Source organism: Stegodyphus dumicola, chromosome 5 (assembly GCF_044657685.1).
Source record: "Stegodyphus dumicola isolate Sdum_Otavi_A_Nest chromosome 5, ASM4465768v1".
Taxonomy (NCBI): domain Eukaryota; kingdom Metazoa; phylum Arthropoda; class Arachnida; order Araneae; family Eresidae; genus Stegodyphus; species Stegodyphus dumicola.
The window spans coordinates 226,503,202-226,529,415 of NC_140772.1; the positions used below are offsets into that span (position 1 = coordinate 226,503,202).

Genomic DNA, 26,214 nt, shown 5'->3' on the forward strand with positions numbered 1-26,214 from the left:
CTTATCATCTGTTTCACCATTAAGTGTCTCTTTTTGTATTAATAACATTAAAGCAATTTCTCCCCTTTCTATTTCAGATACAGTTAAATCCTTAGAATGGTTGTTATTATTATTCTTAGGTACATTATTATAAAATCTGAATATCCATGATAACGTTCTTACAATTTTCTTAAATGATGAGAAATACTTATAGTACCATCTTTACCAGTGTAACAATATTATAGTATTATAGTATCATTCTTTACCAGCGTAACAATAACTGTCTTACGTATTTCTGAATTAACTAAATCCTCATCTGGTTCATCATTAGATTTAGGCCAATTTGCCTCATCTTCCAGTAACCAATCAGGTCCCTCCTGCCATTTTCGTTCTATTAATTGATCTGCATAACAACCTCTAGAAAGTACGTCAGCCAGATTGAGACTACCACGGACATGTTGCCATACAGTGGGGGAAGTCAAAGATCTGATTTCCTGTACACGATTAAAAACAAATGCTCCCCAACGTTGATTTTGTCATATCCAACTTAAAGTCGTCGAGGAGTCAGTCCAACAGTGAATATGAACTTCATGTAGGCCAATATCATTAATAACTGAAGACAATAACCTAGAACCAATATTACAAGCAAGAAGTTCTAATCGAGGAATCGTAATAGGTTTTAAAGGCACTACTCTTGATCTTGCATGTACCAAACTTACCTTTACCTTTTTTTCCATTCTGTACTCTTAAAAAGATGCATGCACCATACGCACTTTTACTACTGTCACAAAAGAGATGCGTACACACAGCTTCATTAATAGATTTGAGACATACCCATCTAGGTATTTGGATACTTTATAGCAAGTACAACTTTTTACACCAAAAGGTAAATTCTTTGGTTAATTAATCGGGAAGAACATCATCCCATTTAAGCCTTAAATTCCAAGTTTCCTGTAAAATTAGTTTTGGAATCAACATTACAGGAGTCGTATGTCCTATAACGTCAAACACATGATGAGCTACTGCTAAAACTAGTCTTTTATTTACTGGGTCATCCGATTTTATATCTTGACTTATTTTGCAAGATAAGGTATCTGTATCTGTATGCCATACAAGGCTCAAAACAGACACATCTCCTTCCGCGGAGGAATCTTCCTCTGGCACAACACTTCTTATATTAGATTTCCAGGATCTTAAATTAAAATGGCCGAAGCCATAATTATTTGTAATTCATTTACAAACTTTCTCATTTCTACTTCTGAATTCATACTAGCCACACAGTTGTCTGCATAAAAGGGTGTTTTCAAAATCTCTGCTGTATGACTAAGTTTTCAGGAACTGCACTCAAATGATGTAGTACTGTAGTGGCCAATAAATATGGACTACACGTAATACCAAAAACTACCCTTCTATGCCCGATACAGTTCAACTTGTTCTTGATTATCCATACTGAACCATACAAATCTCAAAAAGTCTCTGTCTTTATCCCTTATAGATATTTGCAAGAATGCTTTTTCTATATCTGAAGTGACACCAACGTAATTCTTGCAAAACTGATTAAGAATTGAAGGTGTAATTTCAATTAAATTTGGTCTAGTAGATAAACAATCGTTCAATGATGGGTACCCAGGCGAATGAGAACTTGCATTAAACACTGGTTTTATACTCGTGCTACTATTTTCTTTTACAACCGCTCTATGAGGCAAATAATGTAAACCCTTATATTTATTCTTATCCAGTACTTTTTCAATTATCCCGAGTGCTAACCAGTTCTGGGAAACATCTCCGTAAGCGACAAAATTTCCCGTAGTCATTAATTTTCTTTTAGTACTTACAAGACATTTTTCTGCTATCACTTTGTTTTTTTGGGTAAAAGCGAGCTATCTGACACCCAAGGTAATGAATGCTACTTCGTACCTTCCGTCTGAATTTACCGTAAGAGTCTCTTCAAAATATTTTTGTGTATCTTCCTGTAACTGAGTTTTGGTTTTACTTATGGAAAGTTCACTGATACCTAAAACATCTAACTGCCAGAGATCACTGATACATTGACCCTTCACCAACAGAGAAGAATTTAGGAGAGATGCAGTATTTACCATAGTTGGCTCAATGCCAGTAAATTTACCCATAACAGTCCAGCTTTAACGGTGTATGCACTGCGCTGACGGCACACGTAAGGGGAAAAATTTTTCCATTTAGCAACTTACCAGCAGAATCTGCACCAATTAATAATTTTATCTCTTTATCGACATCGCATGGACCAATTTCTAAATCTCTTAATTTAATACCATGTGACTTAAGCAACCTTACTTACGGCAACCCTACATGTTATACGTAGTTTTGTAAAAAGAGCATGTGGAGATTCACAAAATTTTCCTGCATTTTCGTGCAAATTTTTGTAATTTATGAGAAAATAGCAGTATACATGGATAAAGTGAAGAGTGTGCGCAATGCCATTTTTGTGCAATTCTGGGATGTTTTTTTAAGTAAAAATAAGTCGACGTGTACATGGTTATGGCGAATACGGTTTTTAATCAGTGCTAAAAGCAATAGCCAAAAGATTTCCGCCGAAAAAATAATTCTGCAACTTATTCAAATTCGAAACGGAAGAGTTTAATTGCTATTTTATATTTTAAAAGAAAATAATATAAAAAACTGTATTAAAAATGATCTGTAATTAATAAATGTACATTTTCTTTCTATTCATACTTTTTTACTCAAACTTACAAATAGCGTCAAAACTTACGAATAGCGTCAACCTGGTTGCGATAATACGTAAGTACCAACGTCTCTCACAGCCCCACCTGTGCATCAGTGGAGAATGCACATAAGGCATGAGTGATGCATATGTGCATTTTAAGCCGAAACATTTTTCAAAGACCACTAGATTGGTACCTACTTGACAGTCTGTCAGAATTTACACCGGGTTGTGTAGACCTTGTGTATGTGTTTCCATTGCCGAAAAAATTCCAGAACTCAAAATGTGCATTTCTAATGTGTTTGCATTGGTTATTCCAGATATACTTCAAAATGTATGGCGTGAAATGGACTAGCACTTGGATAATGTCCGTGTCACCAAGGGGAGTGACGTAGAACATTCATAAAGGATGTAAACAAAATTTTGAAAGTCTGTTTACATTCTCATCAATAAATTCTGTACAATTAAATTGTTATAGCCATTTTTAATTACTATATTCATTTTAAATCACTCTGTATAATAATTCTGGGAGGATGTTTGTTTTACAACAGATGTTTTACATTATTCTTGAATGTATTTAATGTCCTTACAGTAAATTTGATTTCTGTAAATTAAATCATTACATGCAGTTTAATTTAAACACATAATTGCTCATTGCTTGTTATTACTCATTATAGGAGACAATTACAATTTAATTTTATTATTATGTAAAAATAGTGTGCTGTGGGCAAATAATAGGACATAACGTAAAAAAATATAAAATCATTTAACGAGACCAGTGGTTACTTTTTTTGTGCACATATCAATGACCCTTGACATCCAACTTAAGAGTACAGCAGGAGGAACTCATGGTAGCTTCTGATATTTTTCACACATTAGTATGTAGAGTGTATTTTTAAGAGATTGGAGTTTTATACAGGGTGTAATTTTTACTATCACCTTTATTAATGAACACTTATTAGTTACACAGCTAAACTCCTAAAGAAATCAAATAACAAAACAATTTGCAGAAGATATTGCTAAGAAATCATGATAACTTTCAGTGTTATTTGACTCCAAATTGACAAACCATCTATATTTAAATGGAGCTGATATGGAGAAGCTTCTTGAATGCAGAGTTCTAAATAATTGCTAAGCATCATCTGTTAGTGGAGATAAAAAATGAACTTATCAAATTTTTGCCTTCAAAATATAGTTTCTAAATTTTGGTTTTGGTTTGATGTATTCTGCAATTTCATTCAATATGTATTTATTTTGTTTTTCCTGAGCATCAAGGAGCGCCTTGGGAATTGCAGTCGAAGTATAGAGGGGGGTGGGAATCATTAGATGGCACAATTCTTTATCTTTTTCCCCATATATTATCATGTTTTGATCAAATGTTAATTTTCTCCATCTTACATGGAGCAGTTATCTAAATTTTTTAATGCATTTGCAGTAATTTTAGACTGCTTTTTATTTTTTCCTTATTGCTACAGTGTTTCTAAATGTCATAAAGTTTTTCTGCCATTTCTAAAGCAGCCAGAATTGTATGTTGCGTCACATACCAACATCCAGTTTATGAATGCAGTAAATGTTTGCACCTATACTAACCAGATTTTCATTTCAGTAAGCTAGATTTTATTTCATTTAACTGAATTTCATTTCAGTCATAATTATTGTCCAACAATAATTAATGCAGTGAATGTTTGCACCTATACTATCCAGATTTTCATTTCAGTAACCTGGATTTCATTTCATTTAACTGAATTTCATTTCAATAATAATTATTGTCAAACAAGGGTTTCATCACTCTCTTTATAGCACTGACACTTTTGGAATTGATTATAAATAAAGTGGTGTCATAATTTTGTTATCCATTCACACAAGTGAATATAACGTAATTGATTTTGAAAGAAAAACCACATGCTCATGCATTGTTTGTCTGTTCCATTATAGTGTCTTCTGTCATAGTACTATGGCTTTAAATAAATCCTTTGTTGAAATACTAGACAGTTATTTCTGGCATTCTTTCTTACCATGCTGTTCTAAGCAATGTCAAGGCATCTGAACTCTTGTCTTTTTATTGAAACAATGATTAGTCTTATGGATTAGTTGTCTTTGATAATCGGTTTTATGTATTATCTCTTTGTCACAAGATTATAGCTTAGATTTTGTATTCAAGGGATAGTACTCTATGTGTGTGGCTTGCAATCCTGAAACCAGGAAGTATGTGCGACAGTTATCCACAAACTAATATGCCTTGTTGCTTGTACTTTGGTTAACTGTTTTATCCGTTTGGTGAAAATTTCTGAAGAAATCTAGTCCCCCCCTTTTTTTTGAAATTATTTCTTTAGTTGTTAAATCTTTACAGATTTAAAGAACAGGCTTTTCAGACAGGATTGCAAGCTTTCCTGACAGACAATAATTGGTAATTGCAGTATTTCTGTGCCATGCATTCTTACCAGAAAATGCTGTCTCATCAGCGTTGTATTTATCAGTTACTGCATAGTTCTTCAAAAATTATAGGTAATTTCTCTTTCATATGAGCATTAACTGTGTCAATATTTATACCAGCTTGCTAACTGCAAATCTTTTTTTTGCAGTATATGGATTATGGGATAGTCTTATGGATTAGTTGTCTTTGATAATCGGTTTTATGTATTATCTCTTTGTCACAAGATTATAGCTTAGATTTTGTATTCAAAGGATAGTACTCTATGTGTGTGGCTTGCAATCCTGAAACCAGGAAGTATGTGCGACAGTTATCCACAAACTAATATGCCTTGTTGCTTGTACTTTGGTTAACTGTTTTATCCATTTGGTGAAAATTTCTGAAGAAATCTAGTCCCCCCCTTTTTTTTTTGAAATTATTTCTTTAGTTGTTAAATCTTTACAGATTTAAAGAACAGGCTTTTCAGACAGGATTGCAAGCTTTCCTGACAGACAATAATTGGTAAGGGCAGTATTTCTGTGCCATGCATTCTTACCAGAAAATGCTGTCTCATCAGCGTTGTATTTATCAGTTACTGCATTGTTCTTCAAAAATTATAGGTAATTTCTCTTTCATATGAGCATTAACTGTGTCAATATTTATACCAGCTTGCTAACTGCAAATCTTTTTTGCAGTATATGCCATGTGTGTTTTTTAATTTTTGTAATCATTCATATCCATGATCAGAATCACTTCAAAATATTGCATAAAAATAGGGCTTTCATTTATGATAAATGTAACAGCCACCCAGCTGGTATAGTGATTAGAGCCACTGACTGCTGTACCAATGGCCCCAGGATCAAATCTTGGAGAAGATATGGATATTTGTAAACATATACTGTCTTGTGTGGTGTATACTCAAAACACGCAGAGAGCCAAAAATACTTTCAAGAGGTTGGTGGGGAAGATGGGTGGGAGATTCTCAGACCATCCCCAGGGTATTCTGCAGATTTGGGGTGAAACTGTGTAGTATGGTGGGACTATACTGTATGTCCTATGATGAAATTCATGTGCACTGGTCACTTCTACCTTTACCTGTATAAGTAAGTGTATGTTAGTATTGAGTGTAATATTTTGTACTCAAATCTTTAATGCTATTTCAGTTTTATTTTTGGCGACCTGTGTTCTTTTAAAAGCAGGCTCAAAATTGTTAACTACACAAGCAGCTTTTATTTTTTTTTTCTGATTTTTCAAAATTGTTAATAATAAGCTGTTTGTAGTCTTCAGCTTAGTTTTCAACTTTGAATCATCCTCATCATTCAGAATTTATAATTTTTTTGTGGCCAGTGTTCTGCATTTTGCAATTTATGTTTTACACCAAAGTGATTCAACAATGAAAATATCCAACAGGACATTGTTCTGTATGAAATAATGTACCAGAATAATTGATTGGATTAGATTTTTTTGGCAGATAGGCACAGGGAGTGATGGGAAAAAAAGCAAACTTTTTATATCAAGGGACACTAAATCATCCCTAGGAAATCAAAATCAAAATTGTAGTAGTAATTCCTTTTTGAAACATAACATTGTTTCTATCTTCTAAGGAACTCTACTGTTCAAAGAAAATTTAACACTTGAACATTTTCACCGAGAAAGACTTCGAAAAATATCCTTCATTAATGCTAACCACAGAAAGAAAATTGGAAAGCCATTGATTAATAGTTTATAATAAAAAAATTTTGTGTTAAGCATATTCATGTTAAGAAACAACATGCTGCAGTTTCTATATAATTCAATGAGGGTGGATAAATAAACAGTTCATGTGTAATATATTTTGCTGTAAACATGCTCATGTAAATAAGGTTTCACCATGTTGTGGTATGAAAGTTCATTGTTAAAATACTTAGGTAGCATGTTGGATGCCAATTTCATTGATAATTTTGTGATTACAGGGTTCAGATGTGGGATCAGATTTTTGTTCAGATGTGGGCTCAGATAATTAGTCTTATGAATTAGTTGGCTTTGGTAATCGGTTTTATGTATTATCTCTTTGTCACAAGATTATAGCTTAGATTTTGTTTTCAAAGGATAGTACACTATTTGTGTGGCTTGCAATCCTGAAACCAGGAAGTATGTGCGACAGTTATCCACTAACCAATATGCCTTTTTTGCCTTGTTGCTTATACTTTGGTTAACTTTTTTATCCATTTGGTGAAAATTTCTGAAGAAATATAATTCCCCCCCCTTTTTTTTTGAAATTATTTCTTTAGTTGTTACATCTTTACAGATTTAAAGAACAAGCTTTTCAGACAGGATTGCAAGCTTTTCTGACAGACAATAATTGGTAAGGGCAGTATTTCTGTGCCATGCATTCTGTAATCCACTAATGCAGTTAGTCATTTTTTTTTTCATAGTATTTATTCTTAGAACATTTTATACCTTTTATGATTAGAGTGGAATACCAGAAAATGCTGTCTCATCAGTGTTATATTTATTAGTTACTGCATAGTTCTTCAAAAATCATAGGTAATTTTCAAAAATCATAATCATAGGTAATGTTCAAAAATTATAATCATAGGTAAAAGTTCTTCAAAAATCATAGGTAATGTGTCTAACTAAATGGATTTTTGACTATGTAATAGCTCAAAATTCAGACTTTTAAACAACTTATCACAGACTTTTAAACAGTATTAAAGTCCAAATTGCTAATTATGTAATTCAGTAAATTTAGAAGTTCTCTTTATAGGCAAAGTGGTGACATATTTAATTGCAGATTATTGATTATATGTTCATTGCACAGAAATGTGCTTAAGGTGTTATAAAAAGTGAAATTTTTACAAACCTAGTTTCTAACATTAAAAGAAATTTTAAAGTGCTATAATTTGTTTTAAAATTTTAAATACATATATTTGTGCACAATGTTTTCAAACATGCACTATATTGTTCTTCTTGTGTAGGAGCTTAAAATGAATACTTTTCTGACCCTACTAGACTGAAAAACAAGTTATCACTCTAATTTGTATTAAGATAACAGGGGTTAAAATAATCTTTTTATGAATTCATGAAATTTACCTCCTGTTTGCGAATGTTTAAAACAATGTAAATAGAAATTCAGATACTAGTAATTTAGTCCGAGACTATACACAAAATAATCTATTAAAGCTGGGTAAAATATTATATATAATAAATAAAAAAAAATTAGTGGGGCACTTTGAAATGTGTCTAACTAAATGGATAAAGCAGAAATAAATTTTGGCAGAGCCAGCAGTAAGATGTGAACTGCAAGCGGGGTTGCCAGAAGCCCTGACCCTTGGCTTAAATACTCTACAACTAATTTGCATTTTGGTGAGGACTAATGCAAATTAGTTATAGAGTTTGAAGTTGTAGTGAAGTTTCAAATCATAGTAACTGGTTAATTAGCATAAAATGGTATAGTTCAACAAAATTTTCTTATAATTGTAAAATATTCAACTTTGTGTCGTTTTGTTATTGCTAAGAAAGAATTACTATTAAATTAAGAATTGTGAGATGTTAAATCTATGGAGCATTATACAGGTATGTATGAAGTAATGCTTTTTGCTTGGTATTCTGTTATCTTATTATATGCTAGCTCCAGAGTAGATTACTGGCAAGCATACAAAACAAAAGTTTAAAGACATTTTACTGTTAGCCTTTAATTTCGACTTGTTGATCCAAGCTGTTTATTCACAAAATGTTGAAAAATTGTGGCATTTCACTAAGCGGCAGAGCAGACATCAACAAGTCAGGATTCACTATCATCGTGAGATTTACCTTAGAGTTCGTGTGGAGTCGGAGCTGGAGTCGCTAAAATTTTTTATTGGACAATTTGAAATGGAGTTAAAATGAATTGAAAAAATTAATGACAAGCTGAGTTATTATTTTTATTTATGGACTGTATACATTAATAAATAGTTACTTTCTATTTTATTGACATATTAATAAATAAATATAAGGGAGGAGGATGGATGTGATATTTGCCATTAATGGTTAAACTGATTCATTTAGTTACAAATTTCACTGGTAAATTTAGCTAGGCAGCAATAGCAGCAAGAACTCCCAAAATTAATGCCATTTTTAGGAAGTGAGCAGGAAAAAAAGCAATTATTCTTTAAGTAATGCAATAAGAAAGTATATATTTGATGATAAAGAGGTTTTTAGAATTACGAACTTTTTTAGAAGATATAGATAACCCTAATGTTTCATTAACAGAAAGACTGTGGAATGATCTTGCAGATTTGGAAACTCTTCTTTCTGCACCGTATATAGCCACAAAAAAGCTTCAATCTAAAGAATTGACAGGAGGTGAAAATGGAAGAATGGGATGTTTGTTCCTTCTGAAATGGAAGGTTTATTTCAGAAGGAATCATTTCTGAAATGGAGGGTTTATTTGCAGAAGGAATCATTTCTTCAATGAAGGAAAGAGAAGCTAGTTTGCTAGATAATGAGATCTTGCTGGGTTCAATATATGCAGATCCAAATCGCCGAATTTTGTTGGATGACAAACAAATTCAAAAGGCAAAGAAAGCCATTTATGAACTTTCATTAAGAATGAAATTATTCTCAGAACAATTTTAGAATTCGAATCAGGACAGTCAAACTGCAGACATTGCAATTGAGTCTCTGTCATCCTTTTCCAGTGATGAATTAGATTTTGAGAAATATTTTTGGATAATATTGAAAAGGCTATGGCAAAGCGAATGAAAATAAAGAACCAAGAGCCTTTAGATATAAAAATGAAAAAAATACAAACAAGATTTCTGCACGGCCTTTGAAGAAATAAAGAAATATGATTGCGCTTGCAAGACACCTCGGTACTTTTCCGTTTTGCCGGTACAAATGATAAAGTTGCCAATAATGGCACAACTGATGCCAAACAGAATATCTTCACTGGTAACCTTTTATCCTTCATTTTCAAGACAAGTCGCAGCCATTTCTTATCAGATTGATTGTTTCTTTCACTACTGGCATACAATTGCATATAATTTTTACTAGTTAAATTTTATCCCCTAAGACCATTTGCAATAATTAATTAGGATGCAATCACACCACTCACTCGTAGGCGAAAATATAGAAAAAGCAAAATCAAGGGTTAAATTCATCAAATCTAATGAGAATGCACGTGTGAAGTAAAGTACTACGGTTTTACATAATTGAGTAAGCTTTTCGTACGAATTGAAATAATCCTTGCATTTAAACTTGTATTCCATAAGATTTAAGATTTAACTTGAAATTAATGTAGATAATTACTGAGGGAATTATATTTTTGTAGCGTAGTTTATGTGAGATAAGATCACTTGGGGTCACGTGATACGAATTGGCGAATTAGGATGTTGAACCATGAAAGCATAGTAAATTCTTAAATTAATGCTCTTTTACAAATTTATTGTCTTTATTTAATGGCTTTTTACAAAATTTTAAACCATATTAAAATGTTTATGCTTTCAAAATAAAAAATTCTTAGAATTAACATTTGTTAACATTTTTTATGTGTATACTATATGCTGTCGCCAACAAAGTCTGCTTGGCGAGATTTGCGCCGGTGAATTGGAAAAGTACCGACACCTCTTTTAGAACTTATAAAAGTCTATCCTGAAAAGTTGAAAGAAGTAGCTCTTAACAGTAACAGCTCTTCCTTCTACTCAAATTAGTGTGGAAAGACCTTCTCAGCTCTGAAGTTTATCAAATTATATCTATGGCCCTCCCTCGCCGAAGCTATGCTGTTTTTTAGAAATAACTAATGCCAGTTTTTCCATTTTATAATAAATGCTAATTAATATAAATAATTTACTATGCCATCAATTTTTTTTTTCTTTAGCATCTATTACTACTTTTATATTAAAAAAATGCAAAGCTTCTTGCTGAAGCTGTACTGTTTCTTAGAAATAACTAATCCAGTTTTTCCATTTCATAATAAATGTTAATTAATATAAATAATTTGCTGTGCCATCAATTTTTTTTCTGTAGCATCTATTACTTCTTTTATATTAAAAAAATAAGCTGTTACCCATGCATATATGTTTACATATATATGAGGGAGTCAGAGTCGGTCATTTTTCCTACCAACTCCACAGCCATGGGTGCAAGTCCTTCAGTTAATAAAATGCTTCTGATACCATATTAAAAGCATGGCATAAGCATGGCAGATGCAAAGTGTATGCGGGAAGTAAATTAGAACTTGGCAATAATCCTGGATTTTAAAACTCGGTGTGTAAGAAAAAACTAAGGGCTGCAATAATAAGGAAGTACCTTTTATTCTAACATCATTTGTAGTCATAAAAAGCAAGATTTAACTTTTGTATTTTCTGTCTTTTTTTTCCAGATTTCTAAAATTGCTATGCTGTGCGATTTTACACATGTATTCAAGTTTGCTGTTATGAAATAGGGCATTAAATTATGTTATATTGTAGCATTTTAATTTGCTTTGTTAGAATATATTGGGCTGATGCGAAACTGAAATTGATATCAAGCATGGATTTTGAAGGCAATAACAGACAAGTTATTACAAAGGTGGATGTACCACATCCGTATGCTTTAGCTGTTCACCGAGACATGCTTTATTGGACTGACTGGAGCACAAGGGCTGTACATGGATGCAACAGATTAACTGGATGTGTGAAACGCACAACATTTGGTGGATTTTTAACTCCCATGGGAATCCATGTTTATCATCGAGATCGGCAACCGCTGGGTAAGTATTTTAAATTTATTTGAATATTTTTTATGAAAAATTTACATATTGCATAAATTATTATTGCTGTTATTTGTGACTATTCCAGAATATTTCTTTGTATGTATTTAAGTTGTCTTGCTAAAATTGCTTCTTCTTTTGAGTAACTTATTTATTTATTTACTTATTTTTTTAAAAATTCTTTGTGATGGTTGATATAAACTGGAAAAAAAAGTTTTAAATTTACAATCAAATTAAAAAATATATTCTTAAGTGATTTTTTTATGAACTACAAATCGTAGCAAATGAAAAGTGTGCAAATTTTTTACGTAGGAATGGTATTACAGGCTTTTTTACTAGGAATGGTATTACAGGCTATACAAGCGCCCATCATTCTAATTATGTGAGTTCATGCAAAGTTATAACTGATTAACAAAAGCCATTATTGAATTTGCTATTTCGTTGTTTTTCTGGTAGAAGGGGTATCTTAGTGTTGGTTTTGTCAATTTTCTGAAAAGGGATGCATTTGCAAAGACAGGGAACAAATTCAACAAAATCCATTAAAAGTCTGAAAGAAATTGACTGACTATGTAACCAGGAACTGCAAGTGCATCATATGACAGTATGGAAGATTTTGAAAAAGGATTCAAACTATGCAAGATACAGCTGGAACACTTTCTTACTCCAAATAACTAAGAATGGAGCATTGTTTTTAGTAAGTTTGTTCTGAATGAGTGGGACAAAGACTGTTCTTTCATATCTAAGCTGAAATTTAGCATTGAATTGACATAGCGTATCAATGGTAAAGCCAGCCGGCGTAATACTCTCGCGTGCGGTACTGCTAATTCTCATTCATTTGTTATAGTGGAATGCATATCACTGAAGTTAATGTGTTTTGTGTTGTATCGGAAGACAAAATTATGAGCATATTCCTTTTTCATGAGTTTTCTGTTACTATCTCATTACTTGGATATGCTACAGATTTGGTTGTTTCTGCAGTTAGAAGAAGTTGGAGACTTCATTTCCCAGCAAGCTGGAGCACGAGAACATTGACATTTATTCTGTGTTAGTTAAATGAAAAACTGCCACAAAGGTGGTTTAGTCACAGAACAAATGATAACTCCACTCTCAACAGTGGCACCCAAGAAGCCCTTATATTATTCTGACATGCCCCTGCAATTTTTTTTTCCTTGAAGCTACATAAAAGATCAAGTGTTATTTCCACCATTAGTGGCAGACATTGATGAACTGAAAATGGAAATAACTGCAGGCATCCAAACTCTTAACACTGGATATTCTGAAAAAGGTGCGGGATGAGTTCTATCTGTTGCATATTTCTGGTGGTGGTCACATTGAAGATTTAAAATTTTATAAACTTTAAAATATTATTTTTGCTGTAATTTGTATAAAAGTGTTGTAACTTCTTTAAGGTTATAATTATAGCCGCTCAAAGTTGGAAATCTTTTAAAAACAGTTTTCATAACTTTTTAAAATTTAATAGCGCTATTTTTATATAAATAAATAGAGTCCCTAAGGATTCCAACTTCAAACAGATTTGTAGCCTGTACTTATTTACCAAGCAATTTCAGTTTCAACTAACTGGAAAAAAATAATTTAGAACTCTTTGCAAGCACCTTCAGATACATATACAGGGTGGTTATAATTAAAGTTTAAGTTTCAAAATGCTATAAAAAAAGAACCACTGATGAAAATAACGTCAAATTTGAAAGAAATGTTATTGAAGAAGGCGGAAAGCATATGGCAGAAGAAAAAATGTAAGCTTCAAATTTTAGCAACAGATGGCACTGTAAGCAACAGAATCACGACGAGAAATGAGAAATGATTTGTAAAACAACGGCTAAGGTGTGTTACACATTAAAACGCATTGACAAATTAGAATTAGAGTTGTTGAGTAATTTTATTTGCATGACTGTACATATCACATGGAAAGGGACTAATCGGTTTCAAGAGTTTTGGGGCGACATACCGCATAAGAACCATTCATCAAAGAAATTTGAAACTGTTGCGAGACTGGTGCAAAACATGTTCAGTATGGTGTCCACCATTGTGTGCAACAAGTGGAAAGCGACAAATAGCATGTTCCACAATGGATCGCAGTGTCTCCAGTGTGATGTTCAGAATGTGTTGTGAAATACATGCCTTTAATTCCGCTAAATTTGCAATTGGAGCACAGAACACAACATCCTTCAGATAGCCTCACAGCCAGAAGTCACACTGAGTAAGATCAGGCGAGGGGACGGCCAGGTTGTAAGGAAGTGACGGCTGATAATTCGAGCATTTCCGAAATGGCCCCTCAGCAGCTGCTTCACGGGATGTGCAATGCCCTCTTGCATAAAAATGATTTCATCTACACATCCACACTGTTGCATAGCTGGAATCACGTGATTGCACAAAAGAGACACATACCTCTGACCAATGACGGTTGCGGTAACAGGACTGGAAGCACCTGTTTGCTCGAAAGAATATGGCTGTAGGATGAATGATGCCGTAAAGCCGCACTACACTATGGCCTTTTCAGGATGAAGTGGTACGGGGTGCATTGCCAATGGATTTTCTGTTGCCCATATTCAACAATTCTAGGTATTGGCATACCCTGTCAGATAGAAATGGGCTTCATCTGTCCACATAATTTTCTACGGCTATTCATTATCCACTTCCATGCAAGCAAGAAATTCTAACGCAAACGTCTCCCCTGCAGCCAGGTCAGATGGAAGCGACTCCTGCACATGACTGTTTTTGTACGAATAACATTGCAGGATGTTTCGTACAATTTTCAGCACCGTGCTTCTAGGCCTGTCCAATGCTCGGGCAATTCCTCGTGCACTGCACGGCTGCACACCACCGGCCAACCCTTCCTGTAATGCTGTGACCACTTCTTCAATTACTGTCGAATGCACTCGTTTTCTCCCTCTATCAGATTGCACATCAAACGAACCTGTCATTTCGAATTTTTGCATCATTTTCTTTAGACCCATGGCACTCATTGGTCCAATGCCTTCTTTAATACCCTTCAGTGTCCTGAATTTTTGCAGAGTTACTTTTGCACAATCATCATTCTTGTAAACAGCTTTACCAGCAGAGTGTGGTCCTACAGTGAAACACCTATGGCGAACGTCTGAGATGCGAAATGAGGAACAGCCTTGTACCTGGCAGTTTTATAACACTGAAATTTAACTAACATTTTAATTTACATAGTCTTCCGTTTAAAATGCCATCTATTGCTAACTTTTGAAGCTAATTTTTTCTTCTGCCATATGCTTCCGCCTTCTTTAATAACATTCCTTTCAAATTTGACGTCATTTTCATCAGTGGTTCTTTTTTATAGCATTTTGAAACTTTAATTATAATCACCCTGTATATCATTGTTATTAAGAATTTTGAGTCAATAGAAAAGTTTGAAATTCACCTTTTATTCAAAGCACACCAGCTTATCTGGAAAAGTTATTGGCAACACAGTACTTTATCATATTACTAGAATCAAGAATATTTGCTCTAAAATTGATTACTTAAACGATGAATTAATTTTACTTATGCAGATTCTTTTGGAAAATAATATTCCTTCTCAATTTATTACCGTATTTATGTGAATCTAATGCGCATCGTTTTTGGCCAAATGTAGTATTCAAAATTGGGGTGCGCATTAGATTCGAGTGCAAAGTTTGCTGATGACGTCAACCAAATTTCTTGACTACATTTACCGTTACATTTATCATTGACACGTTATTGCATAGAGGATACAAACTGCAGAGTACGTAGTCACGAAATGGAGGGCAAACAGAAAAGAATGTCATATTATGCTACTTTCAAACGTAAAGTAATTCTTTATGCTGAAAAAAATGGCAATAGAAAGGCAGGGAGAGAGTTCAATGTAGCTGAGAGCAATGTTCGCTTGTGGCGGCAACAGAAATTGGCACTGTATGCAACTAAAGCTAAAGAAATTCACTGGCCCTCGCAAAGGAAGACACCCTAAAATTGAAGAAAAAGTTTTGGAATTTGTACGTGAAAGGAGGAAGAATGGACAACCTGTGACTAGTGACACCATAAGAAATAAAGCAAAAGAGGAGGCTGAAGTTCTTGGAATACCGAAACAAGAGTTTAAGGCTAGAAGTGGATGGGTGGATCGGTTTATAAAGCGGATGGGTTTATCTCTAAGATGCCGTACAACAATATGCCAAAAGCTTCCTGCAGATTTTGAGGGAAAACTATTAACATTTCAGCGGTATGTCATCACACTTCGGAAGGAAAAGAATTTTTCAATGGGGCAAATTGGCAACGCTGACGAGACGGCAATTTGGTTTGATATGCCTCGTAACTACACCATTACGGAGGAGGGGACTAAGGAAGTTATTATCAAAACTTCGGGATGTGAAAAACAATGCATAACAGTGATGCTGGCAATAACAGCAGACGGGTGCAAACTTCTCCCTTTCTTAATCTTTAAACGGAAAACATGCCCTAAAACCCCTAAGAATGAAAAGATGTTCCCAGATGATGTCCTGATTCGAAACCAAGAGAAGGGGTAAATGACGGAATCATTAATGCTTGATTGGCTCCAAAATGTATGGAAACACCGTCCCGGTGGACTCTCTAATCCACCATCAATGCTTTGTCTGGACGCATTTCGTGGTCATCTCACCGACGACGTAAAAAAGAAGATGCACAGTGATCCTAGGCAGTGATCTTGTTATCATTCCTGGAGGGATAACGTCTGTGTTACAACCCCTGGACGTTAGTATAAAAAAACCTTTTAAGGGGTACGTTCAGGCGGAGTACGAAAAATGGTTTTGTGAGCCAAACCGTGTATTGACCGACAGGAAAAATTAAGCGTGCTGCACCGCACATTGTTGCACACTGGGTTTCTGCTGCTTGGAAAAGCATTGAAGCACCAGTGATTGTGAAATCTTTCAAGAAATGCTGCATTTCAAATTCATTGAATGGCAGTGACGATGACGTGCTCTGGAACGCCGAGGATGACGACGATGATGAGGAAAGAAGAAATGAATTTGCTTCTGACGAAGAGAGCTGCAAGGATTCCAGTGATGAAAACATTAGTGAATAAAGACGTTTACTATTAATCACTGATTGTAGAAACTGTTGGCTAGATTAGAAATGTTACGATTTATTTCATGTTCATATTTTACGATAGGTACCGTATATACGGTAGTGCTAATTAACAATGATTGTTTCACATGACAATAGTCCACTAATAGGTTAATTCTATGTTCTGGAACGCCGAGGATGACGACGATGATGAGGAAAGAAGAAATGAATTTGCTTCTGACGAAGAGAGCTGCAAGGATTCCAGTGATGAAAACATTAGTGAATAAAGACGTTTACTATTAATCACTGATTGTAGAAACTGTTGGCTAGATTAGAAATGTTACGATTTATTTCATGTTCATATTTTACGATAGGTACCGTATATACGGTAGTGCTAATTAACAATGATTGTTTCACATGACAATAGCCGACTAATAGGTTAATTCTATGTTCTACAACGCCGACTATGACGACGATGATGAGGAAAGAAGAAATGAATTTGCTTCTGACGAAGAGAGCTGCAAGGATTCCAGTGATGAAAACATTAGTGAATAAAGACGTTTACTATTAATCACTGATTGTAGAAACTGTTGGCTAGATTAGAAATGTTACGATTTATTTCATGTTCATATTTTACGATAGGTACTGTATATACGGTAGTGCTAATTACCAATGATTGTTTCACATGACAATAGCCCACTAATAGGTTAATTCTATGTTCTGCTACTTTATGTATAAATCCATTGTTATATAAAATATGGTATCTAAATTTAAATAAAATTTTCATACCATTAATTGATAGTTTATATACAAATCCATTGTTGTATAAAATAAGATTCAATAAATTCCTCATATCATTGATGCACATTACATTCGCCGACAAACAATTTTTTTATTATTTAAAGTTTTAAAATGGGGATGCGCATTAGATTCAATGGCGCATTAGATTCGCATAAATACGGTAATTGTTTTCCCTAAAAAAGCTGCTGTTGACTTTCAAATTTAATCTTCAAACTAAATCTTTAAACTAAACTCTAAAATCTTTAAACATCATGATTGCATTATCTGAAACTGAGGGGAGGGTAAGGATGTGTTATTAAATTTGAGTTATTAAATATTTAATATGTTACATTATTTTACTGTAGACAACTGTCTTGTTAATAACAAACCCAGTTTCTATTCAGAATCTCAATGCAGCTATTTTGAATGAAGATTTTTTACTGTAATTCTCTTCATTTTCTGTTTCCTTGATTTTTTAGGCAGAAATAATTTTATATCATTTGTTTTAAACTAAAGCTGTTATGTCATTTTCAAATTCTCTGCCTCTTGATACATTGCAAACAACTTACTTCTTAATTCCATCTTCTTCTGTGCAATTAATTTTATTGGTCAGCAGCAAATCAAAACGCTTCTTTGTCAAAATTCTCCTGCTAATTCAGAATCTACTGCAGTCAAAAGTCGTTAATCCAGACTCGTCGGGACTTCGGAGATTTCGTATTATCGATTTTTCCGGATTATAGATCATCAGTTTGAATCTCGAAAGATGGCATGCAGAAATTCTAAAATTAAAAATATGAAACCGTAATTTATGAAATAAAGAACAATTATGATCTAAAGGGTATCAAAATTTACAAAAAAAAGATTAATATTTATTTGTTTACTTTATTAAACATTTCTTTCAATGTAAGTTGTTTAAATTGCTTCGTTTTATGTGATAATACTTTCTCTTTAATTCTATAAACAGACATAATTTTTTGTTCAGTTACAAAGTTCCGCTGTTCAAGTCCCGTTAATTGCTGTGCCGAGAATACCAACTAACTTGTCAATCAAAATTTTTTCGTTTTCACTAACCTCTCTGTCACATTCTTCATGTCTTTATCCATTTTTTGTAGCAATTCCACTTTTTGTTTGATGGACATCGAAACATACTTTCGTTTTATACGATCCTTTGGGAGCTCTGGATTCGGAAATTCTTTTTGACATAATCGAAAGTTCAAGTTTACTTTTATAAAATTGCTCTTACAGTCTGCAAAAAATAATAAGCCGGATCCAATTTGAAGATTAAGGAACTACGCAATCATCAACATTAAATGAAATAGATAATTAGATAATTTTAGATTATACCGTCCGTTATACATAAAACGCGCACGCGAAAACATATTCTGCGCTTGTGCACACGCAAATGCGCAGTCGTAAGAGGTCTTACACGCACGCATAAATGCCTATGCGCATGTGTCAATGCGGCGCATGCGCAGAAAGTTTTTAGCTTTGAGGTCCGGATTATAGATCATTCCGGATTATGGGTGTCCGAATTAATGACTTTTGACTGTACTATGCAGAAATTGAAAGCCACCTGTAGTCCTTACTTGAAAATGTTAGAAAAATGCTGATTAAAGTACGGTGGTAATAAAAATGGAAGAAAATATTTGTTACACTATCGAAAAATTGGTCAGAAAAGAACCAGATATTATCTAATGGTCTAGCATTCAGCTCAAGGACAGAAAAAAATAGTCATTATCATTGGAAATTCTATTTGACATAATCGAAAGTTCAAGTTTACTTTTATAGTATTGCTCTTACAGTGTGCAAAAAATAATAAGTTGGATCCAATTCGAAAATTAAGGAACAACGCAATCATCAACATTAACTGAAATAGATAATTTGATAATTTTAGCTTATACCGTCCGTTATACATAAAACGCGCACGCAGAAACGTATTCTGCGCTTGCGCACTCGCAAATGCGCAGTTGTAAGAGGTCTTATGTGCACGCGTAAACGCCTATGCGCATGTGTCTACGCGGCGCATGCGCAGAAAGTTTTTAACTTTGAGGTCAGGATTATAGATCATTCCGGATTATGGGTGTCCGAATTAACGACTTTTGACTGTATAAGGGTGCATGTTTGTTCAGAACTTTTAACATAATTTTGAATGATTTAATTTTAGAAATTTACGAGCTGAAAATGATTGTGCAAACCTAAAATGATGGAGGAATTGTTCATGGTTTTTTTTAGGTGTTTTGTGAGACATTCTTGTAGTTATGTGAGTAATGTCTGGATTATAAATTCTTGCCATGCTTAATCCTCAGTATGTCCTTTGTGTATGTTTTCCATTGTAGTAATAATGCAATTTTTGAAAGAGAGTAAGTAAATCAGTGAAGAGGTCTTTGAATGCACCTTAAATATATTCTTCTTAAAAGAAGTCAGCTGCGTTAGAACTTTCCAAACTTTAGATTTTTTGCTCTGATGTTGGAGACTAGCTGTGAAATATGAAATCATTGCATCAGTGCAACCAAATCAACTCCGAGGAAGCATTTCATCTAAATAAAATATTCATTCTAGAAAATTTCATCTAAATAAATGTGAAAAGAGACTGCAACTGATTTCCTAATTATTGATGATTTAATAGAAAAAGACTAATTCCCTTTGAAAAGTCAGTCTTATTACATGGAATCAACAATAATTTATTTCATTTTATTTTGCTGTTATATTTTTCATTTTTTAAGATGGCATATTTGCTGGATGATACAGTCAAAAGTCGTTAATTCGGACACCCATAATCCGGAATGATCTATAATCCGGACCTCAAAGCTACAAACTTTCTGCGCATGCGTCGCGTTCACGCATGCGCACAGGCGTTTACGAGAGCGCGTAAGACCCTTACGGCTGCGAATATGTTTGTGCGCATGCGCGTTTAAATTGTAACGGAGTTACACGCTAAGTTATCTAATTCAGTTAATGTTGCCGATTGCGTTGTTCCTTAATCTTCAAATTGGATCCGGCTTATTATTTTTTGCAGACTGTTAGAGCAATTTTATAAAAGTAAGCTTGAACTTTCGATTATGTCAAATAGAATTTCCGATATATATTTACTACAAAGCGAAAGTATGTTTTGAAATCCGAATTCTGTTTATCAATTTCACGCTGCTCTGCGGCAGAGGGGGGGGGGCAGAAACGTCATTATTAGATTATGATAGATTAGAAAGATTATGTCAAATAGAATTTCCGATATATATTTACTAATATGTAATTTGTATCTACAAAGCGAAAGTATGTTTTGAGATCCGAAATCTGTTTATCAATTTCACGCTGCGGATTGGAAGTTGATTTGTCAGCACTATCCTTATCTTCAGGGCAGATGTTTTTATTTTATTTGGTTTATAATTCCATACTAAGTGTAGTATTTCATTCTGTCTTTGATATGATTTAAATCAAGTTCCTCGTCATTATAGTCATTATAATTCTCTTCTGATAGTGAAGAAAGTGACCCAGAGGTTATTGAAAACGAAAACATTTCGATTGACAAATTAGTCGGTATTCTCAACACAGCAATTATAGGACTTGAACAGCGGAACTTTGTAACTAAACAAGAAATTATGTCTGTTTAATAGAATTAAAGAGAAAGTATTATCACATGAAACGAAGCAACTTACATTGAAGGAAATGTTTAATAAAGTAAACAAATAAATATTGAGCTTTTTCTTTTTGTAAATTTTGATACCCTTTAGATCATAATTGTTCTTTATTTCATAAATTACGGTTTCATATTTTTAATTTTGTAATTTTTGCATGCCATCTTCCTGATTTAAACTGATAATCTATAATCCGGAAAAATCGATAATCCGGAATCGCCGAAGTCCCGACGAGTCCGGATTAACGACTTTTGACTGTATTAAGATGGCATATTTGCTGGAATTGACTTTCAAATGCTTTAAGCAGATGTTGGGTGAATTATGTAATATCAGTGAAACTAATGATTGTCAAAATCTAAAACACTGTGAACACATTCACAAGAACATACATTCCCCTCCCCCAAATATTATAAAACCTTAAAATTTGCTTTTTCATTTATATATAGTTAAATGCAAATTTTTGTCATCTGAAATCAAGTTAAAACATTTTGAACAAATTGGGATATTGATCCCTTATTCGGCTCATGTTATTCAAGTTCATCTAGATTTGTTAAAATGTTTGGATATTGCTGTATACTTTCATAGACTAATTTGAAAATGTGAAGCCGGCCATATTCTGCGCTTGCGCACATGCATATGCGCAGACGTAAAAGGTCTTATGTGCTCGTGTAAACGCCTATGCGCATGTGTCAATGCGGCGCATGCGCAGGAAGTTTTTAGCTTTGAGGTTCGGATTATAGATCATTCCGGATTATGGGTGTCCGAATTAACGACTTTTGACTGTAATAGCAAGCCTAGAATTAGTTGCCAAATCAAATTCTGTGTACATCTAATATTGCAACCTTTAGCATTCTCATCACATTGTTTCAACTATACTTCCTTTTTGAATAGAAAAATATCTTCTTAAAGAAACCATTGCAGAAATACAACAAATATAAGTAGAATTTAATTTTTGGCCCTTGTAATTTTTTGAATGTTATACCAGACACTATAAAATTATATTACAATTTATTAATAATTAGGTAGTCTATAGTAAACATGTAAATAATTATATAGTCTGTAGTAATATTTTGTTAATCTTTAATAAACCATATTTATGTAATTTTTGTTTCAATGTTTTACTTACGAAATTTTTTTAACAATTACTATTTACTGATGTTTTGCCCAGCAAACGGGGTTTTTCTCAAGTTTATTTATGTCAGATCACATTAGTGAATTGCTTACATGCATTTGAAAACAAATTGATTTAAAATCAAATTGAAATATTTTTTGCATTTTTATTGCATTTTTGAGTAAAATTTCATCTAAATAAATATGAAAAGAGACTGCAACTGATTTCCTAATTATTGATGATTTAATAGAGAAAGACTAATTCCCTTTGAAAAGTCAGTCTTATTACATGGAATCAACAATAATTTATTTCATTTTATTTTGCCGTTATATTTTTCATTTTTTATAGTTCATTATAATAAGTTAGTATCCATATTACAATAGTGTTTGCTCTTCAGTTCTAAGGAGATAATCAACATCAGTAATTAAAGTTTATATATATATTAATTTAGTTACATATCAGGATGAACTTTTCTTGCTTCTCTTTGATATCTAGTTAATTCCTGTTCAGAAAAGGATACTTATTTTTAAAATTACATGCTTTATGATAAATGAATTCTTTTAGATGTTTGCTGCATGTTGCTTGTACTACTGGCTTTCATTCTTAGTTTACAGTTTGGTTTATAATCTATATAAAATTGTGCAACAGAGTATAACTATCCAAATGTTAGTAGTACATTTTACAGTTTAAAATAATGTAAAGTTCTAGTATATATATATTAAATTTCATCTTTGGATATTCTTCTACAGTTATTGTTCTTGTGATTATATATTATTCATTATAATTTCCATCTGAAATATTACTTTGAAATATAAAATGGTTTTTTAATTTATCATTTAATAGGTCCAACTCCATGTGATAAAGATAATGGTGGATGCTCGCATCTCTGTTTATTGTCTTCCATTAAACCTTTTTATACTTGTGCATGTCCTACTGGGGTTCGTTTGACTGATGATAATAAAACTTGTTTAGATGGTTTGTTTTCTTTTATTTATATTGTTATTATATCATGGTTTATTTAGTCTTAGTTATTTGGTGAAATATTTATGCACCTGTCATATAATCATCCAAATCAGAACTTTGTATTAGTTTTTTGTTGTAATAATTTATTTTTATTTCAAATGTTCTATGAATAGTAACAACAATAGAGCATGGCTGAAGTAAAAATTTTCATAATTCATTACATGGTAGAATGTGAAATAGGAACATGAAAACACTCTTAAGTTTTAAGAACATGTAAAATGCAAAATCATTTTAATCACTAATATACAGTAAATATTGTTTAATATTTACAAGAATTGTTCAAATGAATGAAAAAAATGCACCGTAATGATAGCAGAAATGATTGATCTGCTGTTTGGAAGATTCCTGGCATTTCAAACTAATTTTAGTAACAGACACATCAGATGAGTTAATGTGTGTCATTTAAGATGCCCCTAGAGAGGGGGGGGGATGATGCAGGAGAGATCCAGAAGTCTCAGGTCTAAAGGATGGTTTTACTGTGTCCTTTTATACACAGTAAGATCCCTCTTGACAGTAAGGTCCCTTTTGAGGAAAACCACTTGCTTTCAAACCAGACATTGTATATTTATGTATTTTATTTCACCTTTTGAACTGCATCTAATATGTATGTAGATAAGGCATGCTAATGAATATTACAAATAGGAATTAATTTGTGATTCGAAGGTGCACCAGAAGTATTACAGAACTTTAACTAACATATCTAAAATATAATTTTATACATTTAAAAAGAAATTTTGATAATTTTCATTTCTGTCATAGCAAAACAGATGCAATAGCATAAATATCAGAGTTATACAGTTTGTGATTAAAATTAATGTGGGCTAGATTAAAAATAAATATGCTTATTAATTTCAAAAGCTTCATTCAGTTCAGCAGCATTTCAGTTGGTGAAACAAATTTTGAGTTCATTTCTGAAATATCTGCCTCTTTGTATTCTGTTTATCTCCTAAACATCTAGTGACTTTTAGATGGTATTTAATTATTTTGGGAGAGCAAAAATTAGAAGAGAATAGAACTGGCAGAATGTTATTTGTACTTTTGGAATTTGTTACTTCACAGGAGAGTGGTGCATAAGTTATGAATGGATATGTATGTGTAAATTCCCACCCTTATGCAATACCAGCTTGTTAAAATTAATTATCACTGAGATAAGTGCCCTCAAGCTCGATAGTAAATTGTTTTTCTGGTTCGAGAGTGTGTATTCATGATATACAATTCCTATATAATTGTGTGTGTGGGGGTCTCTTGACAGTGCCTCAGATTGTTTTAGAGTCATTTTAAAGTTATGCCAGCTTTTTAAAATGGACTGTGCCACTGTAAATGCTACACAATTAGGTAGTAATGTTTTTTTGTTTACTGTGTGACATAAAGGTTTGTATTTATAATGCAGAATTCCCATATCGTTGGAAAGGAGAAGCTTGACATTATTTTAATTCTATTTTGCTTTTTTACATTGCTAACAGATTTCAGAATCTTCTGCCATTAAGTTTGATTAAGTCTTGTTTTAGGATCAGTGTTATAAACTCATCATTTAACTAACTGGTATGGTCATTTTGAATTTTTTATTATTATCAATATGCTCAATAGTTTTTTCGACAGTTGTGTGATACTTTATTGGAATACTGCCCTTTTTCTGAATGCTAGTTGAGAGCAATTTTGACACAACTTAGGTTGCAGTGCATTTTCTACCTAAAGTATTTGCAAGAATCAACTGAATTGAACTGAAACTGGTGTCCAGGTTTCCAGTAACTTGCAAATTATGGGCAGGTTTGATGTTCTTAGTTGTGCTTTTATAGCTACTCAGATATTCTATTTATTATGCTGCTGTTTCTCAAATATTGATGGTAACTCATAAACATTTATATAGCTCATAATGTCCTTTACATCCACCAGCGGCCAAGCGGTAAAGTCGTTAAAAGCTTGCAGTTCCAACATGGGTATGATTCCAGGCCAACTGGCTGACTGCATGTGCGTTTTAATGGTTTTTCCCATGTGTAACATATATACGAGCCAGTTTCTCATAGAAAGTCCTCCACAAAGGCATCCCTCCCTTCAGGCAGATAGCCCTTGTGTGCTTTGTCAAAATTAAACAAACTAAACCATACTGCCGTTTAAATGGATTTGCTGTAACTTAAATGATTTATTTTTTCGTATGTCCTTTTTTGGCAAAATCAGGTAAAGATGTGTTGATCAGTTTCCACTGACATACCATATATGGCAAATGGTTTCTTACATGTATGATTGGTATTACCTATTTAATTAGAAAAATACGTGGGGATTATCTGCCTATACTTCATCCCAGTTTTAAACAAAAGTTTTCTAGGGAAAGGAAATGAAAGTTCTCTTACTTCTTGTTTAATCCTATGGTTTAGAGAGGACTTCAGATAAACAGATTTTAAATGCCATGTTCCCTCCTAGCCACTGCAGCCGCATATACCCATGCCCGATCGGGGATTTGAACTTTAGTCAAACAAACAGGAGAAATTCCTGTCTATTAACCGCCATAATGCCATTTCCTAATATAGAAACAAAACACTCATGTAAGAGCAGGTGATATGCAATTTATGACTTATACATGATGTATTAAAATGTCAACTTGTGCTTATGCCTCTCGCCCCTCTGGCTTTGCTTTACAGTTTTTTTTTTTTTTTTTTTTTAAATTTTGCCATCATTTTGGGAACTTTCTGTTTGCACTTTTGAATTTTTATTCTGGTATTCTTTGCATAACAATATCATTTTTATCTAAATGTACGTGAAAGCAGATTGATAATATCCTGGAACTAAAAAAAATAAAAATCATTAGTAGCATCCCAATTAATTAATACTTACCTTAGA

General features: G+C 33.1%; 1 protein-coding gene across 1 annotated transcript in view; it reads left to right on the plus strand.

Annotated features, from left to right (window-relative positions):
* arr (low-density lipoprotein receptor-related protein 6) overlaps positions 1–26,214 on the plus strand; it is a 108,332-nt gene that overhangs the window by 21,909 nt on the left and 60,209 nt on the right. Inside the window, exons 4-5 of the mRNA XM_085817750.1 lie at positions 11,537–11,796; positions 23,200–23,331. Of these exons, the coding sequence (XP_085673876.1) occupies positions 11,537–11,796; positions 23,200–23,331 (392 nt within the window). The remainder of the gene's footprint in view (positions 1–11,536; positions 11,797–23,199; positions 23,332–26,214) is intronic.